We start from the raw sequence: 19751 nt of genomic DNA on the forward strand, positions 1-19751 counted from the left end.
TAAATACAATTATTTGACTTTTCAGTTTACCACTCCTTCGAATCTTCCTTTAACAAAACCTGAAAAACATTATTACTAAATCAAATAAACACTTTCCAATTTTTATTTTACTTTCTTTTTCTCTGCCCAGGTTTTAAATGTCATGTTCCCCAGTTTATTCTTGGTCCTTTTTTCTTCTCATTTTAAAGTATATATTTTCTTCTCATTTTAAAGTATATATCCATCTCTTGGGGTAAATTCCCACCATGTGCTAATTAATTTCAAAGCTGTATGTTTCAAAAAATATACGTATGTTTCATCTAGAGAGCCCTCTCTCATATAGCCCAGCGTGTACTGGACATCTCTACTTGGATGCTCCTAGGGTACCTCCAATTAAACATATTCAAAACAGATTTTATGATTTCCCATTCCCTAAAACAACCAACACCATAACTACAAAATTCTGCTGTTTTCTTTTATTCTTTATCCTCTGCCATCCACAAACCTGCTCAGAAATCTGTTAGTCATCTTTGATTCCTCTGTCAACTTCCTTGGTCACATCAATTCTACTCCTCAAAGTAATCTCTTAATTCATTCCATGCTTTTCATCCCAACCACAGCAAGCCAATCCATTCTATTCTGGTATACTCTTAGCCAAAACATAACAATCAAATATGATCCTTATGCTGTTGCTTTACTTAAAACTTTTCAGTAATTTCCCGTTTCCTATTATTTTTACAAAAAACAAAAGCCACAACCTTAAAAAAAAAAAATCAATTAGATCTTTGTCTCACTTCTCCAGTCTCTTCTTAGCACTCTGTATAAATCATGAGAACGACTTGCACAGAAGCAGTGAGACCAGATTTGAAGGAATGGCCCCCTCCTTCTCTTGTAACAGCTTTCATTGTCTATTATGCCCTCATCTTTTACACTTCCTTCATCACACAGGTTAAACTTCCCCCTCAGGAGAAACTTCCCAAGGCTCCTCTCCTTCCTCTCAGTCCAAGTTAGGTATCCTGCATTTGTCCTTCATAGCACTTATACTTTATTATCCTATTTACCCATCTACCTCCCCAAACTATGAACTCAAGGAAAAAAGAGACTATTCTATCTCCTATAACCTGAATGCTTAGCATACTCCCTGGGATTTAGTATGTGCTCAATAAATAATTGTTAATTATTAAGTTATTTTTAATTATTAACACCACACCTAAACATACCCTTTCCACAAATACCTCATTTATTCCAATGTTTTATATTCAACTCTATATAACTGGTAAATTCAAGTATTTGGCATTATTTGCTTTGACAGCAAAAGTTTTGTCTTTGTAAAAAAATTAAGACAGATTAAATAAATTAATTCTATGATAATGTTATACAAAAGATATAGCTTCATTTCAAGAATGCCTTGATGTGCATATATGGCATGCCTTCTGAATTATAAAGTTGAAAAAAATTCTTCAGTTCTAGTAATAACACAAACAGCATCATACCTCCACTTTTAGAAAACTAAAGGATGAAGTAAATGGAGAGGAAACAAGGGAATATGTAGTAAAGAAGCCTAAAAAAGTTCATTATTATTTCAAATTTTTCCAAGCAGTAAAAATAGAGGTTTCCATTTGAAATCAGACTGCTTTGTCCCTTTTTGTTTTGACCTTCTCAGCACTTATTTACTACAAGAAAAAGTTAGCACATACTGTCCAATGTGTTCACTTTAAGTGCTATGCTGTTTTCTATGTGTTAGTATTTCCTCCCCCAAGTGAGAACATTTTTACTTCTATAGGTCTAAAAGGACACATTAGGTCTAAGCAGACATTAAGTACTCAACAGCTATTTATTGAATAATTTAGATTATAAATTTACACTGAGGGAAGGTTCTAAATGAAAGCATCTAAACCTTGATCAAGCTTCCCAGTTGGTATATCGGTAAATAGTAAGGTGGTTTGTTTTATTTTCTAAACATTTTACTTTAAAAACAAAAACAAAACCCACCAGCCACTATTTCACAAGACTAATTGCAATTTATCAAACACAATCAGTTTTAACTGATTTAACCAAAAAGTTTTAACCAGTCACTGAGATTTAAAACAATTCACTGGCAAGAATTTCAATGAGGTTTGGATAGATATATTTTTAAAATATCACTGTCAAAACCAATAATTTAGTAGCACAGGCACGACTTGGGAGTCTTTTTTAGTTTAGACATTTATCAATCACGAATACCTTTAAAAATCACTTACTCCTCCACCCAACTCACTTTTGAGAAAAGTTTTAAATCCAAAGACACAGCTCTAAATGACATGTTTTTTCCGCACATAAAATTCTTATTCTAATAAAGCTCTCAATTCAGAGTTCACAGATCCTCTGCGGAAAATAAAGTACATACACATCTAATACCAGTTTTTTGGGGAAAGAGACCTAAGGTATTTTCTGTTATTTGCAGCTGCCTTAACAACAAGTGACAATTAAATGTGCGAACAAGGTTGTCAGTGTAACACTTGTCATTCATACTACTTATGGAAACGCGCCCCAAGACTTCCAGAAGCACTAATTAAAATTAACGAAAGCTTCTCACGGGGACTTGTCAGAGAAGTACATTTTGTCATTTGCTGTTTGAGACAGGAAAACCAAAGCTCAAGAGTTTTCCCTCTAAGGTCTAAATCCAACCCACCTGCCTGCCACTGGCACTGTCGAACTGAGCCCAGATGCTCAGCAAGCACCTCATTAAGAGTTCCAATTTCTTCAATGTAACACAACCATTCTGAGGGGAAAAAAAATAAATAAAAACAAAAAAACTGGATGGTGAAGGCGGAATGAATTTTCTCTCAGAAATCAAAAATGAAAGGGGCGAGGGAAAGTATCTTTCTTCTTTGCTAAGGAACGGAGAAAGGTGCAAGCTCCTGTTGGTAGTTACTTGATATATCGCTCCACTAGCCTTTTCTTAAACTCAGAGTGAATGAAGGCGCTCGAAACGAGAAAAATGTTGAATGATATTACCCACCTCTAGCCCCAAAGAACCAAGGAACACTCTCAAACAGGACTCAGGTGGGCCTTTCTCACCTGGGCCCAGCAGAAGTCCGCCGTCCCCACGTAGAGCGCACTTTTCAGCAATACTCCCTGCGATTGGTCGACTGGGAAGAGAGCTCTCAATCCTATTGGCCACGAGAGCGGGGATAGTGGGCAAGGAGGCGGGAGTTTGGGGCTGGCTCTGACAGGCCTGCTGCTTGAGTTCCCAGAGTTCCTATTGGGTCATCGCGGGAAGCTCCAAGATGGCGGCAGTGGCGACCTGCGGCACCGGCGCTGGGAGTACTGGATCTATAGCGGCTGCAGCCAGCAAGAACAATGTCACCAGTTTCCAGAGGAAGGGTCCAAGAGCAAGCGGTACCGACAGCGGCTGTTCTCGACTGGTGTCCATCGCGGGCACACGACCGTCGGTGCGGAATGGACAGCTGCTGGTATCTACCGGGCTCCCAGCCCTGGACCAGCTCTTAGGTCGGTTCAGAACGGAGAGTTGGGCTCAACAGAGGGAAAACTTAGGGAGGGCACCTGCCAGGGAAGCCGCCCTAACCTCATATTTCTCTCTGACCCCTCAGCCTTCGGACTTGGAGAGGATAGTCCGGTCTGATAGAGATGGAGGGGAGGAAAAGTTGCATGGAGACTCCTAAATGCTGGTACTGCTCCCACTTTCTACTGTGGTTCTGGCCCGCCAGCCTTTTCTAGGTTACGACGGGATCCCTACATGGTTTTATCTAGAAATACTACCTAGTAAGGGGTAATCATTAATACTTGGAGACGGTTTGGCCTTCAACTCCAGAATCCCCTCCTGGTCTCTGATTGCACCCTTCTGCCAACCCCAGGTAGCTCGTGGTTTCTCCTAACCTACAAAAGTTTGTACCATTATGAGAGATGGGCTTCATTAGAAAATGCTGAAAAAAGTAACTCCCCTCTTTCACCGCCAGGCTGCTTATCTCCTGGTTCTGAATCTTTAAACAAACTCTATTGGCTTTAAGAGAATGGATGTTAAAGACTTATGTGGGTATACAGTAGTTAAAGTCTGTTGTTGATACTCATAGTTATACTAGTATCTGCGTTAAATATATGTGTATATATTTTTGTTAAATTTTTTCTCTGTGTGTTTTGCCGCCCAGAGTTATATTGCAAACGATTTGTTTAAAGTTAATTCACATTTTAATGAGAAAAAGAAGTCCAGTTCTTAGTCTTTCCTGTATAATCTCTGTAATTTTTCATGAGAAGCCTGCTGAAGAATAGCTTGTTTCATAACTGTTATGTTGCAAAGATTGACCAAATTAGATTGGTAGGACAGAGCTGCTGTATTAATAGAGCTTGTAAATTAGTTAGTTCCTATCAGAATGTTGCTTCATTAAAATTGGTCTGTTTATATTTCATAACTTCTCTATAATATGTGATATGTGTCAGTTAAGTCTTACACACTTTCAAAAAATACAACAAATGCCATTGCTTGTTCTTGTACTACACTTGAAATTTCTCTCCGTATTTTTCCCCCTCAGGGTACACTTTTCAGATAGATTTAGTGCAAAGGAAATTGACAAGGAAAGCGACCTGTGAGAAAGTGCACAGCTTCTTGCCTCTGTTATGTCATGTTCTTAACTGGATCCTGGTTATTTCTACACAAATTTAGTATTTTCACTTAATTGTTTCAAGTCTTGCCTTACTAGATTGCATGGTACTGAAAACAAATGATCCAAAATATCTAGTTAGTAAATATTTATCTCAGTTTTTTTCCCTGTTGAGCTTTCCTTGGTGTCATCCTATATTTGAACTTAAAGTTTGGAAGCTGTTCCTAGTCCTTACCTTTTTTTTTTCTTTTATTCAGTAGGGATATGTAACTTCATTCACTTGATCCTGAATCTCTTCAAACAAAAAGGTCACATTTCTGACATTGTACCTTCAATTTCTTATTAGAATAACGAAATTTGCCTAGCACAGTTCATGGCACATAGTTGATTCTCATTAAATTCTTGATTGAAAGAGAAATAATGGGTAGAAAAAAACCTGGACAAGAGATTATGAAAGGGGTAGGATGAGTTATGTTTGAGCTCTCAGAACAGACTCAGACACAGTGACATGAAGAGTCATAAAGCTAGAGACAGTGTAGGTTGATCTTTAGGCTTCAAATTTAGTGTTCTGCACTATGCTGTAGCTGTTTGTTTGTTGTTGTTTTTTTTTTTTAATTTTTGAGAACTTTTGAAGTGGCTTTAAGCATTTATTGAACCTAAGGCACCCACCAGAAAGTTAACCTAAAGCACCTTCTTATGTGTTTCTACAGTGATATGAACTTGAACTGTAATTTAAAAATCTTCCAGATTTGCTTGTGAGATACACTAGTATTTGACTATAACAAGCTTATGCTAAAAATTGGTGTTCGTTTAAGAAAATTGAAATGGAATCAGTGGGGGGATATTTTGAAATATGTTTTGCATGTTAATTCTCAAAGTGCACAGAAGTGGTTGTTATGATAGGAGTCAGTACATTTGGAATCATAAATGTGTCCAGAAGTATTTTAGTTGTTGTTAACTTCTTAATGGCATTTTTGTATTTTTATTTTTTATTTTGTATGGCTCTGTTGAGCAAATCCGTTACATTTGTTTTTCATTAAAGCATTATTTGGAAGTGAAACATTTGGCTGCTTATGTGTATACACATAAATATAAGTAATTCAGATTATATTGTTACTCTAAAATATTTGACTCAGATTGTAACAATCCTAATATAACCATATTGTGACAAGAGAAAATGAAAGCAGGATGTTATGATACCAGAATGGTGAAACTATACTATACCATTGTGATTGTTGCCTAAATATATTCTGTGGTTACTGTGAAACAAGTAAATATTGTATTGTCACTGCTATGCAGTGCAGTGATGTTTTACTACTGCCACTGTCATGTCAATGTAATTTTAAGCATAGATTCAAAATATATTTAGATATATTTTTGAATATATTATACAGGCAAATTGAATGTTGGTCATTTTAAGATATGCTAATATTTCCATTCCTACTCTCAAGTGCTTTATGAATTTGATAGTGCCCTATATCAGCATCTTTTAAACAAGATCTAATTATGTCAAAAACTTTTGTTCTGACAACTTAAATTTTGTTAGATATTGATACACATTTCCCAAGTTCACCACATTTAAATTCAACTAAGATTTTCTAACCCAGCTTCTCAACCCTGTCCTTCCAGGACATTTATGTTGTTACATGAGGACACTGTATGTAAATATTTAATTCCCCTTCTTCAAGAAATCGCCAAATAGTTTACAGTGGATAAAGGATTCTGGCAGAATTTCTTCTTTTCTAGGGTAAAACGTATAGCTCATCTCAGGATCATATTGTCGAATCTGGGGGAATTCTCCTCCAGCCTCATCCTTCAAAAAGGTTCTTTAAGGAAGGGTGATTTCTCAGGTTTGACTGGCTTAATTTATGTGCTCTTTGGAACTTACTCAATTTTGATAGTCAAGGAAATAGAAGATAGGGATTTGGGATAAAGAATAGTCCAGGAAGAATACTCCAAAGAAGCTTGATGGTAGCTGCCATTTTCAACGTTAATGTCAAAAAGTAATACTGGTGGGCTTATTTCCTTTGCTCCACTATATCTTAGTTAGAATGTGTGATTTATGTTGAGTTGGATTATATATTAATAATAATCCTTATCTTTATGATTATGATACTTTAGCAACTGATGGCTACACATTTAAGGGAAATGTAGCGTATTCATTTGTATCGATATGTAAATTTGTTTCATGTAATTTAATCTACAGCACCATTCTCACTGTTAATAGCTTTTTCTATTTTGTTTCCTATATTTGCCCAGCTACTAGTTTTGATAATCAAGAGTTGTCAGGATGTTTCCTACCTCCCAGAGAGCGAAGAAAAAGTAGACTTGTTAATGAAATAAACTACAATTTAATTTGAGGTATGGCATTAACTAAGTAGTTCAGGACATTGCTATGAACAAAGGAAGGGATATGAACTTTTTGTACATTGCATTTTCCCTAAAATGACCTTCTATAATTTTATATAAAACTAATCCTTTATAGAAAGGATTGATATAAATCACTGTTGTCTTTTCTGACTTTTTTTTCTTTTCCCTTTTACTTCCTATAACTTTGAAAAAGGAGAGGCACTTACAAAATAAGGTATCACTTCTGTGTCATCATATCCTAATATATTAATTTTTTTTTAAATGATTTTTTATTATATTCTGTTAGTCACCATACAGTACATCCCCGGTTTCCGATGTAAGGCTCGATGATTCATTAGTTGTGTATAACACCCAGTGCACCATGCAATACGTGCCCTCCTTACTACCCATCACCGGTCTATCCCATTCCCCCACCCCCCTCCCCTCTGAAGTCCTCAGTTTGTTTCTCATAGTCCATAGTCTCTCATGTTTCATTCCCCCTTCTGATTACCCCCCCTTTCTTTATCCCTTTCTTCCCCTACCGATCATCCTAGTTCTTATGTTCCATAGATGAGAGAAATCATATGATAGTTGTCTTTCTCTGCTTGACTTATTTCACTTAGCATTATCTCCTCCAGTGCCGTCCATGTTGTAGCAAATGTTGAGAACTCGTTCTTTCTGATAGCTGAGTAATATTCCATTGTATATATGGACCACAACTTCTTAATCCAGTCATCTGTTGAAGGGCATCTCGGCTCCTTCCACGATTTAGCACCAACTTTCATTCCCACCAACAATGTAGGAGGGATCCCCTTTCTCCACATCCTCTCCAACAATTGTTGTTTCTTGCCTTGTCTATTTTTGCCATTCTAACTGGCGTAAGGTGGTATCTCAGTGTGGTTTTGATTTGAATTTCCTTGATGGCTAATGATTTTGAACATTTTTTCATGTGTCTGTTAGCCATTTGTATGTCTTCATTGGAAAAGTGTCTGTTCATATCTTCTGCCCATTTTTTGATTTGTTTATTTGTTTCTCGTGTATTGAGTTTGAGAAGTTCTTTGTAGATCTTGGATACCAGTCCTTTATCTGTAGTGTCATTTGCAAATATCTTCTCCCATTCCGTGGGCTGCCTCTTAGTTTTTCTGACTGTTTCCTTGGATGTGCAGAAACTTTTAATCTTGATGAAGTCCCATAAATTCATTTTATCTTTTGTTTCTCTTGCCTTTGGGGATGTGTCATGAAAAAGGTTGCTTTGGCCGATGTCGTAGAGGTTGCTGCCTATGTTCTCCTCTAGAATTTTGATGGATTCCTGTCTCACATCGAGGTCTTTCATCCATTTGGAGTTTATCTTTGTGTATGGTGTGAGAGAGTGGTCAAGTTTCATTCTTTTGCATGTAGCTGTCCAATTTTCCCAGCACCATTTATTGAAGAGACTGTCTTTTTCCCACCGGATGTTTTTTCCTGCTTTATCAAATATTAGTTGCCCAAAGAGCCGAGGGTCGGTTTCTTTGCTCTCTATTCTGTTCCATTGGTCTATGTGTCTGTTTTTGTGCCAGTACCATGCTGTCTTTGTGATCACAGCTTTGTAGTACAGCTCGAAATCTGGCATTGTGATGCCCCCAGCTTTGTTTTTCCTTTTCAACAGTTCCTTGGAGATTCGGGGCCTTTTCTGTTTCCATACAAATTTAAGGACTGTTTGTTCCAGTTCTTTGAAAAATGTCCTTGGTATTTTGATCAGGATAGCATTGAAAGTGTAGATTGCTCTGGGTAGCATGGACCTAATATATTAATTTGACCTTGCTTACCCCAAATTTATAACTTAGAGAATTGCTTTGGGGAGTGTATGGGGATTGAATTTTCTCCCTTTAATATAATTTTCTGGGAAATCTGGCTGGCTCAGTTGGTAGAGTATGTGACTCTTGATCTCAGGGTCTTGGGTTCAAGCTCCACATTGGGTATGGAACCTACTTAAAAAAAAATGTAAAAAAAATTTTTTTTAATTTGAAAAATCATTTTCTATTAACATGAATAAAACAACCTTTCCATCATATTTTAAAAATCCTAAAATCAGAAGATAATTGTCACTTAATAAGATCTTAATTTTCTGGTAATGTTTTCTAAAGTATTAGATTTTTTTTTCTAGTGTTAAGACAAAATGCTGTGTCATTTTCTTAAAATGTAAAATTTTGATAAAATTAACAATTTAAAATATCAAACCTGCAAAGAATCTTCCAACTTTCAAACTCATAATCTTACATGTTGATAAACTATTCTACCTGCTATTTTTAGTGAACTGGAGATAAATAGACTTCTTAAGGAGATCTATAAAGTAAAACCAAGAGTTCATTTGCTTAGTGACTTAAATGTATTGGTGATTTTTCTAAGATCTGATTAAAGAGTAGAGGAGCAGTAAACAAGACCATTTTACTCCTTATGTTTCACCACAGAAATAGGATGATTGCTTCCTTACCTGTTACCTTTCAAACATTTTAGTGAACTAATGGGAAAAGATAGTCTATTTTAATTGGGAACTGTTAGTGTGAACTCTGTGTTGCTTTTGAAGTTAAATAAAATTACTAATGGATTTCTGAAGTTAAAGATCGATTAAAATGAGCTTTGGTTGAATGTATCATGTCAAGATATCCTGTCATGGTTGGTTGCTGAAGCTTTTTATATTTTGATTAGGACATGGCTACAAACTTACTCTAGTTACAGTTAGAACCTCAGTATAGCAAGTGAGATATATCAAAATACCTTATGCAGAGGTATTGTAGGGAAATGTGAGGTCTCGTCACCCTGAAATTTGGAAGAATAGAGGAACTTTACTGCTATATGTGTGTATATATGTACATGTCAAATCGTTTTCCCTCATACACAGAATAAAAGCTTGATTTTTAAAATAGTTAATAAGGTGGCTTCATCTTATTCCCCATGACCAATCTTCAAAATGACCAGCCTTTACTTAGGCCATCCAAATTTAAGTCTAGTGAATTTACATGATAGAGCCCTTTAGAAAAAAAGATAATTGCCTTTTTGTAAGAGAAGTCCTGATAGTATATTCAGATGGCTGATTAAAGTCATTAAAATGTCCTCATTTTAAGTTGTTTTAAGTAATGTTCAAATTTTCCAAACATTAAAAATTTAATGTACATAAGATTTTAAATTTAATTGGATGACATTTCCTGAATTATCAGAAACTGGATTATTTGAAATACTCTTACAGAAAATTACCTTCGTTGTGTACTCTCATTCGTATAATGCTTTTCTAGTTCATCAATGAGAAGTATTTTTTACTAATTCTTACTATTATAGTGATCACTATTTATCAAATAGTGGTATATCTTTAATGATTTGTTATAATTAGAAAATAATTGTCAGAATGGTAACAGCTCTTACCCAGTACCTCTCTGAGCCAGACACTTCAGCCAGATATCATTTCATTTAATTGGGAAACTATTCCTGGATCAGTTCTTAACTGTCCCACTGTGAATGACTTTCGCAATCTTGAATTCTGTATCTTAACTATTCCAGTTGTAGGCCTTATATAAGTTCTTAATTTGAGGCTACATGAATGTAGACCCAGGGATGTTTAGATAAGAAATCTAAATCTTTCCTATAAGAAGTAGGTTAAGGAAAGAAAACCAGGTAACTTTTATAATAGTACCTGTTGTAGACTAGACACTGCAGTGTCTGTTACGTACACCTATTAGTTTGTCTTAAATATACACAGAGTGGTGATTAGGTATAAAATAAATGCTTGTTTTTGCATGTAAGAGAGGAATAAGGAATTGGAAGATAATTTAAAATGCTCAAAATGCATTTATCAAAAAAATGAAGTGCTCAAAATGGATTAAAAACTTAGTAGCGTTCTATATGTAGCACAAACTGTAGAAGTAGACACGTAGCCTAATCTTAGAGAAATTTTTTTGCTCAGATCTTTTATGGTTGTTATCATCCTATATATTTCAGTTTATGTGAATCTTTAAGTTAGAACAAAATTTGAAGTTATCCTGTGTAGTCTGGTATGACTTCAGGTAGTATATGGAAAGAACCTATCTAAATGTGAAATTAAAATATATATTTAGTCCTATAACAAATCCACCTAAACATAAAAATATATAAAGTACTAATTTCTTTTTAAAATCTTCTATAACAATTTGAAATGTTCTATTTAGAGTCATAAAGTCACCAAATGTCGCATTGTATCTATGTTCATGTATATTACCAAATTTCAAACTCTTTGAAAGATAACATTTATGCATATGTGCAAGGCAAAAAGTAAACACTATCAAAGGAACTTTTCATACTAAGTTTTTCTATTTGATGTTTGCCACTAAACAATTTGTTGGGGGAAAAGTTGTTTATTGATATTCTAAATGTTTCTTTCACAGTTTTATGCACCAAAACCAAAAGACACTGGTAGGATTGTCATCAGTTGTCCAACAATTTTTGAGTATTTTCTTTTTAAATTACTTTAAATACATTTCATTCTTTGATATGCATTTTTATTCTTTTTTAAGTGAATTTGCTAGTATAATTTATAACAATTACAAATAGTAATACTTTTACAAATGTTTTTACAAATGTTGCACAAAATAGTTGTACTCAAATGTCTTTTTAGTGTAGCTCTAGTTTTCTACAATTTGATTTTAAATTGATTTTTATTGAATCACTGTTTGAGTTATATGCTCATGACTGTATCGCCCTAATTCAGATATCCAAAAGAACATTTTCTGCTATTATTAAATTGTATTTTATGATTGTGACTTTTTTGTTTGAAATTACGAAAATATTGTTTATTTCAAATTCTAAATGTATTTAAAAGTATGTCCAGTCTTTGCATATATTATTCATATTGAAAAAAAGAATTACTTTTAATTATCAGGTTTCCCCTCCAAGGCTTATTAAATTTGGGTGTAAACATTAAAGTGGAATTTCTATTATAATAACCTTTCCTATGTTGTACTTCTGTAGTATTAAGTTACTGTGAACATTTAGGTCTCGGCTATTGAGTTAATTTATTAACAAGTACTAAATATAACATTATTGGAACACGTAACCACAGTTATGTGGAATGCTGCATGGTCCTATCACAGGAGAAGGGAGGATAGTACAGTATATTATGAAAGTAATTGTAATGTGTAGTGTATAATTACATATAATATGTAATTATTTCATAATAGCACCTTAAGCAAAGTATTGCAAAGGTAATTAAAATGTTGTTCTCATCTGCAATTTTAAAGTTAGTGAAGTGGCTGTCCTTGATAAAGCTTAACTTTTATACAAAGATAATGTGTATGAAAGGGTAGATTAATTTTCTTCTTGGTTTTGTTTCATTTCCAGGTGGAGGTTTGGCTGTTGGAACAGTTCTTCTAATTGGTTAGTATAGCATACACACTTTGTTCTTCCTGATCAGAGTTTTCCATTGTGCATAACGATTTTATGGGTTTGCCTATTCTGATATTAAATATGTAACTTTCTATAAGAGTTAAGGTAAATTAGAAAGGAAATATCTTAAGTTTTAATTTAAATTCAAATGTTGATCTGAACTTGAAATAAATGAAGCAAGTATATCTGAAAATATAGCTCTGGTAATTTAAAAATGCTGATGGTGCATTGTCCTCCATTTCTTTTTAAAAAGGTTAAAATTAATGCCAGCTTTTTTTTGAAAATCTGTATTTACAGTGGGATTATTACAGTGATTAATTTGAGAAGTTGATATACCAATAAGTCCATTGTACAAATATCATACATTTTTATTATTATTTTCTTCTTATTGAAAGAAAAGTAACAATGTGATAAATCATATTTTTGTTCATTTTTGAGTGCCAGTAATTCTCATTTAATTATACATACATAATCCTATTTGCCTTATTGTTTAGTTTAGGTCATAGAATCTGGAATTGAAATAAACCTTGGCAGTTACTTAGTCATAGTTCCCAACTAGCCATAAATCACTTCTCTATCATCGTTGACAGTATCAAACACCATTTGAATACAGATTATATTATTTAAAGGTCTCACTACTTCACAAAACTATGTATTATCATTAAAAATTCAATGATTTATTAGAAAATTCTTTATTTTTTTAAAGATTTTATTTATTTGAGAGAGGGAGAGGGAGGGAGTGAAAGAGAGCAGGAGCTGGGGGCAGGGAAAGGGAGTAGTAGACTCCCCGCTGAGCAGGAAGCCTGAGGAGGAGCTCCATCCCAGGACCCCAGGATCACTACCTGAGCTAAAGGCAGACACATAACCAACTGAGCCACCCAGGAGCCCCAGAAAGTTCTTTATATTAATGTTTAATCTATATAATATAACAGATTTGTTGTTTCTAATTTTGTTCTCTGATATAATACATAATTAACTTAACATACTTTCTCACATGATACTCTTAAAATATTTGGAAATATTTTATTACCTCAAATCTTCTCTAAATAAAATAGACACAGTTTCTTAAACTGTTTTTTATGTGTTGTGGTTTTCACGTTCCTCACTCTCCTGTTGGTTCTTTTGTCATACCTATCAGGCTGGCGTCATCTCTTCAACTGTGCTCACAACTGAATACAATATTCCAAATTTACTTTGCCTATACTCAGCATATTGAGACAATAAAATGTGATAATGTAGACAGAATTATTATTTCTAACCACCAATAAAGTTACTTTATATTCCTTGACTTCTCTTAACGTAGCAATGAAATGTGTCACTCTGCCCCAAGAATGCAAAATGGTGGTGTTTTAAATTTGGTATGTACATGAGCATTTGTCTAATAAATGAAGCTCTATCTGGAAAACTCAGAAGAGATGTGTAGTACATCTTATTCTATTAAAGAGTAATAATAAAGAGTAATAATAGTAATAATAGTGAGAGCTGCCCTTTATTTAAGTCTTACTATGGGTCAGTATTGTACTGTTTTATTTATTTTTATTTTTTTAAGATTTTGTGTATTATTTATTTGAGAGAGAGAGAGCACAAGCAGGCAGAAGGAGAGGGAGAAGCAGGCTCCCCGCCAAGCAGGGAGTGCGTTGCGGGGCTTGATCCCAGGACCCCTGAGATCATGACCCAAGCCCAAGGCATGTGCTTAACTGACTGAGCCACCCAGGTGCCCTATACTAAGTGTTTTATATATGATTTTTCCCTTAATATAACAACCTTGTGAGATATTATATGTAATCCATATTATCCCCATCTTATACTTTAAGAAATAAGGCTCAGAAGGGTAAAGTAACTTTCCCATTATCACACAGTGAGTGAAAGAACTAGGATTTGAATTCTGGTATGATTGAAAAGCACATGTTTTTTATAACTGTGCTCTGTAGCTTTCTTACATGTTTCATTTAATGGCCATAAACAGTAAAATAGGAGTTTTATACCTTTTTAGAATGAAGTTTTAAATAGTAAATTAAGCCTACATTTGGGGGGGGGGGTTTCTTTTAATAAATTTTCAAATTTCTAAACTTGAAAGAGCCCTCATTTAATTAATTCACAATAAGAATAGAAGTTGCAGCAATGCCAGGGATGCCTGGGTGGCTCAATCGTTAAGCGTCTGCCTTCAGCCCAGGGCGTGATCCCAGAGTCCTGGGATCAAGCCCCGCATCAGGCTCCCTGCTCCACTGGGAGCCTGCTTCTTCCTCTCCCACTCCCCCTTCTTGTGTTCCCTCTCTCTCTGGCTGTCTCTCTCTCTGTCAAATAAATAAATAAAATCTTTAAAAAAAAAAAAAAAGTTGCAGCAATGCTAAAAAATTCTTTTTTTTTTTTTTTTTAAGAGAACAAACTGGTGGTTGCCAAAAGAGAGGATGGGGGGGGTGGAATGGGTAAAATGGGTGAAGGGGAGTGGGAGGTACAGGCTTCCAGTTACCGAATGCATTCATCACAGGGATGAAAGGTAGAGCAAAGGGATTGTAGTCAATGGTGTTATAGTAGGGTTATATGATGACAGATTGTATCCACACTTGTGGTAAACATAGCATAAAGGTATAGAATTGTTGAATCAATATGTCATACACCTGAAACTAATGTAACATTGTGTTACACTGTACTTCACTGTACTAATGTAACATTGTGTTACACTGTACTGAATCAATGTCATACACCTGAAACTAATGTAACATTGTGTAACACTGTACTTCAACACAAAAATTAATAATAAAATTAGACTTTTTAAAAAGGAAAAAATGCTCTTATTTTACATAATCAGCATTTCTTCATTCCAGTCAGAAAGTTTTGTCTCCATATAGTAAAACAATATACAAAGGCAATTAATTAAGATTTTTCAGGTGTGCAATATTTGTTAAAGATTGATTTGTATAGTTGCAGCTTATTGCTACCTAAAATATATTAACTTTTAAAAATCATGCCATTGAGTCATTTGGGTCCTGTGTTCAGTCATCATATTTGAACCCAACCATTAATTTACATGCAGCTCTTGGTTGCAAAATATCTGCCAAGTTCTTACCAGCCATTTACTTCAATCACTACAGTATAATTTTCTGGACAGTGATCTAGGACTTAGTGCCCAAGTCTCTGAATAATAGATAACATTTAATAAAAAGTTAAGTAAAATATGTTCTGTAAAATATTTGTGCCACCCATCAGTCTTTTAAGTACTATTTAAGAACCTGAGGTACAGAATTATTCCTAACAGTAGACATAAGAGAGAGAAATACCTGTAATTATGAAGTTCCAGAAATGATGATGTCAGTCTCATTTTTAAAAACTTTTATTAAATAATGAATGAATGAAGGATTTTATGGACAAAATATTTCGGTTTTAATGTCAATAAATAAATACATAAAATAAAAAAGGATATGTAGAGAATAGTAGGTTGTCCTTTCAGTTGCTCACTCCCCATACCCAGAGACAATACAGTCCTGGTATCCTCCCCAAATACTTCTACTGACGTAATAAGCATGGAAGCACTCTGCTTTTTCCACTTAATACATCTTAGAGGTCAGTCCATGTGCAGTCATATGCCTGTTCTAACAAATGCCTAAGATTTCATTATATGGAAGTGCCATAATTTATTTAAGTCTCTGTTGATGAATATAAGTTCCATTCTTCCACTGGTAACAATGCTATTGTACATAATCTTGTATATAAGCTTTGCAAACATATGTAAATATCTGTAGAATAAATTACAAGATATGGACTTGCTTAGTTGAGGCATGTTAAATTGTAGTAGATATTATGAGATTGTTCTCCCAAGAGGGATATATCATCTTTTACTTCAGTCAGTCAGCAGTTTTAAGAATACTCCAGTGAGTTTACCTTCACTCTTGACTGTGTATTATCAAACATTTACGTCTTCACCAGTCCAAACAAGTGAAAAGTGAAGAATGGCATTTCATCATTTGGGCCTGGGACTTTTCTCTTTGATAACTAAAACTCTGAAAAGTTACTATAATAGTTTTTAAAATGTGCAACTCAATTTTAATTCTTTTCTACAGGGGAAGTGTCTGTGAATGATACTAAGAATCTAGTGATGATTGATAATTCATTCCATACATGTTCATGGAACACATGGGTGTATGCTAGATATTGGGGTTACAAATATAAAACAGATACTCTCTTCCCTTAAGGACCTTTGCACCTATGGAAGAGACATAGGTAAAGCAAATAATTACAATATAATAAGTTAAATACCATAATAGACGTGTCTATTAATACATTTTAACATGGGTTGTAGCTAGAACAAGGGGCTGCTATTGATTTTTGTATATTGATCTTATAACCAGCAACTTTTGAATAGTTTATAGATTCACTTGAATATCGTGAGTAGGCAATTATCTTCTGCAAATATTGATAATGTTACTTCATAACAGATTTTGGTATCTTGCAATTGGGTGCTTCCATAACAAATACTAAAAATATGAGTGTGTCTTTGGAACCAGGTAGTAGGCAAAAGCTGGAAGGATTTTAAGGAGCATATTAATTAGAGAAAACGTAAACTGCCATGAACAGATTGTTAATAGAAATCTGTACTCTGATGACACTGCTAGTGAGAGCGAAAAGAAACTGAGATCCATGATACCGAAAGCTACAGCATGGGGCATCCTTGTTATACAGTGGCAGAAAGCGTAGTGACATTGTTGTCTGCAGTTGTATGGGAATGGAACACATGCCTAATGAATTTGATGGTCTAGCAAAGGAGATTTGTTTTTATAGTGAGTAATAAGGAGAAGCTCAGACAAGAATAAAACATAGTAATAGATTTTTTAAATGTCTATCTCTGATGAAATATCAGTTCACTGATGTATAATATACTACATATTCAATAACTGCTTGCTGAATTAATGATTAAATAAAAGAATATGGCAGGTATAAGGCAAAGGTCTTGCCTTTATAGTCTGGTTTTTCTGTAAAGCTAATATTTTGAATCTTCTTAGTATTATTTATGCCCTACTATCAACTTCTAAGTGTTAAAGATTTTTGAAAATATGTATAACTGGTAAATTTAGTTTCAAATTCTGTTAGCTTTTCTTTAGAAAACCTTGAAAGCAAGGGGTACCTGGGGGGCTCAGTCAGTTAAGTATCCAACCATAGGTTTCAGCTCAGGTCATGACCTCAGTGTCATGGGATAGAACCCCATGTTGGGCTCCATGCTCAGCGCAGAGTCGGCTTAATATTCTCTCCCTCTCCTTTTACCCCTTCCCCTGCTTATTTTCCCTCTCTCTCTAAATAAAGTATCTCCATGGGGCCCCTGGGTGACTCAGTTGGTTAAGTGGCCAACTCTGGATTTCAGCTAAGGTCATGCTCTCAGGGTACTGGGATCACGCCCCCTGTCAGGCTCCAGCTCAGTGGGGAGTCTGCTTGGGATTCTCTCTCTCCCTCTCTGTCTGCCCCTCCCCCTGCTCATGCGAGCACTCTCTCTCTCTCTCTCTCTCTCTCTAAAATAGATAAATAAATCTTTTTTATGAACAAATAAAACCTTTTTTTAAAAAAAGAAAACCTTAAGGCAAAATTTGGAAGCATTTTCACATTTTTGAAAGATTAGATTAGCAGGAGTTTTATATACTAGGTCTCTACTTTTCATTTCCAAGCCAATACAACTTGTATAATAGATGAAGTCTGCATTAAAAAATGGTTCAATAGTTCCAAATATAAACCAGTTATGGAGACTTAAAGTCAGTGGATAGGAGCATAGGGCATTACTATATTGCTCATCACTCAAAGATTTTTTTTTTATTCCAGAAGTTAAAGAAAATTAAAGCATGGAGATGGTTTGCATTAATAGATTTTCACTATAGATTGTCAATTTTTAGCCATTTCCCTTGAAACGGTTTACTCATTTACCAAGGCAAAAAGTTGCCTTCAACCTTTTTGAAATTGCGTAATTATATATTTTCTTCTACACCATGTAATAAATTTTAAGCATTTTCCTTATGCACAAGTTGGCAAACTACAGCCTGTGAGCCAGTGACCTATCTATAAATAAAGTTTTATTGGAACACAGCCATGCTTAATTATTTGTACATTGTCTATGGTTGCTTCTGTGGTACAGGGGCAGAGTTGAGTAGTTTCAACAGAGACTGTATGTACAGTTCACAAGTCTGAAAAACTTATTTTCTTGACTCTTGAAGAAAAAGCTTACCAATAGCTGCTTTGAATTCTGTATTTTTCTCAATTTATTTTATGGTAGTACAACTTGTTGAAAGATTGAAATAGGACAAACTGGTATCCATGCAATTCTTTAGTAAAACCACCTGACCTTTTGGCTGGAAGCATCTAAGCACCTACAATGTGTTTAGCACTGCTAGGCAGTATGAATCTTGGGTTTTACCCTTTCTGAACTTAAACTGGATGTTGGTTGAAAATGGAATAAATATGAATAGTACATATATAATATACAGATGTTTTTGTAGATATAAGAGGCTTAAATTAAATCAAACTATGGGTAGAAATTGAGGGGAAATGCAGAGAGAAAACTATATTAACAAATGCACAAAAGTGAGTATCAACACAATATGCTTATGTAGTAAAGAAGTGAAAGCTCTTCTGAAGTAGAGATTATTTATTTAGAATTAGTCAGAGGGAAAGTTTGGCTTCCTTCTCCTGGGTCTTTTGCCTCAACTTCCTACTTGTAGAATTCAAATAGTAAAACTTCAGAGCCTTAGACCAGCTTCTTAAATGGCCGTGTGCAGAGAGGAGGCTGTTTACTTTTCATCCACCAGAGGACTCCTGGGATTTTTGTTTGTTTAACTTTATGGCCAGCTAAATCCATCATGCTTCACCTCTTTGTTATCTTTGGTCATTGTCCAAGAATTAAGCTATTCTAATGATCTTCCCTGTTACTTTTATCTTTGTAATACTCTTTTTTTCTCTGTAGAGTCAATTTCCTACTTTTTTTATCCCTTCTAAATCTTTCCAGTTTGCTTTGTATAATACCTATTTCATGTAAAACAAACTCTAATGTCTTAAATATTATCATTAAATATTTTATTGAAATATGTAACATTTATTGAGGATATCATGCTGTAACATTGCTGGGTATCATGCGGAGCCCTTGACATGTTTTTATCATTTAGTTTCACAGCAAGCAGAGGAAATGTCTATATTTTACAGGGGATTGGAATTTTGAGAGAAGCAAGTAACTTGCCCAAGGTCACACACTTAGTAGCTAAGATTTGCAAGCAGTTTTCTCTGACGTTAAATCATCATTTTACAGTAAAACGTGGTAATTTACCTTAAAATTTTTTCTGGAGTGAGATTTATACCTTTGGCTTTCCTGCCTTTTCTGTAATCTCACTGCTGCCATATAGTGACTTCTTAGTTATTTCTATTATTTATTGGAGACCTTCATGATCTCCAACCTCAAGTAAGCTTTCA

The 19751-nt window shown here is 34.7% G+C and overlaps 2 protein-coding genes across 8 annotated transcripts in view; one reads left to right on the forward strand and one right to left on the reverse strand.

The window, feature by feature from the left end:
• Nucleotides 1-3118, reverse strand: part of IMMP1L (inner mitochondrial membrane peptidase subunit 1) — an 86396-nt gene extending 83278 nt beyond the window's left edge. Inside the window, exon 1 of one of the 5 annotated variants that reach the window (XM_008686864.2) lies at nucleotides 3040-3118. The gene's annotated coding sequence lies outside the window, so the exon portion shown is untranslated. Of the gene's footprint in view, nucleotides 1-2650; nucleotides 2755-2980 lie in introns of those variants that run through there. The other 4 variants (XM_008686860.2, XM_040638912.1, XM_008686862.2 and 1 more) reach the window with 4 other exon arrangements.
• Nucleotides 3119-3190: 72 nt separating this feature from the next.
• The window catches only part of ELP4 (elongator acetyltransferase complex subunit 4), a 247800-nt gene continuing 231239 nt past the window's right edge, over nucleotides 3191-19751 (forward strand). For 2 of the 3 annotated variants that reach the window (XM_008686852.2, XM_008686856.2), the window contains exons 1-2: nucleotides 3191-3471; nucleotides 12270-12305. In XM_008686852.2, coding sequence (XP_008685074.1) covers nucleotides 3249-3471; nucleotides 12270-12305 — 259 coding nt within the window. In that variant the 5' untranslated portion in view covers nucleotides 3191-3248. The remainder of the gene's footprint in view (nucleotides 3472-12269; nucleotides 12306-19751) is intronic. The other variant, XM_008686854.2, reaches the window with a different exon arrangement.

The sequence above is a fragment of the Ursus maritimus genome, unplaced genomic scaffold (assembly GCF_017311325.1).
Source record: "Ursus maritimus isolate PB19 unplaced genomic scaffold, ASM1731132v1 scaffold_23, whole genome shotgun sequence".
Classification (NCBI taxonomy): Eukaryota; Metazoa; Chordata; class Mammalia; order Carnivora; family Ursidae; genus Ursus; species Ursus maritimus.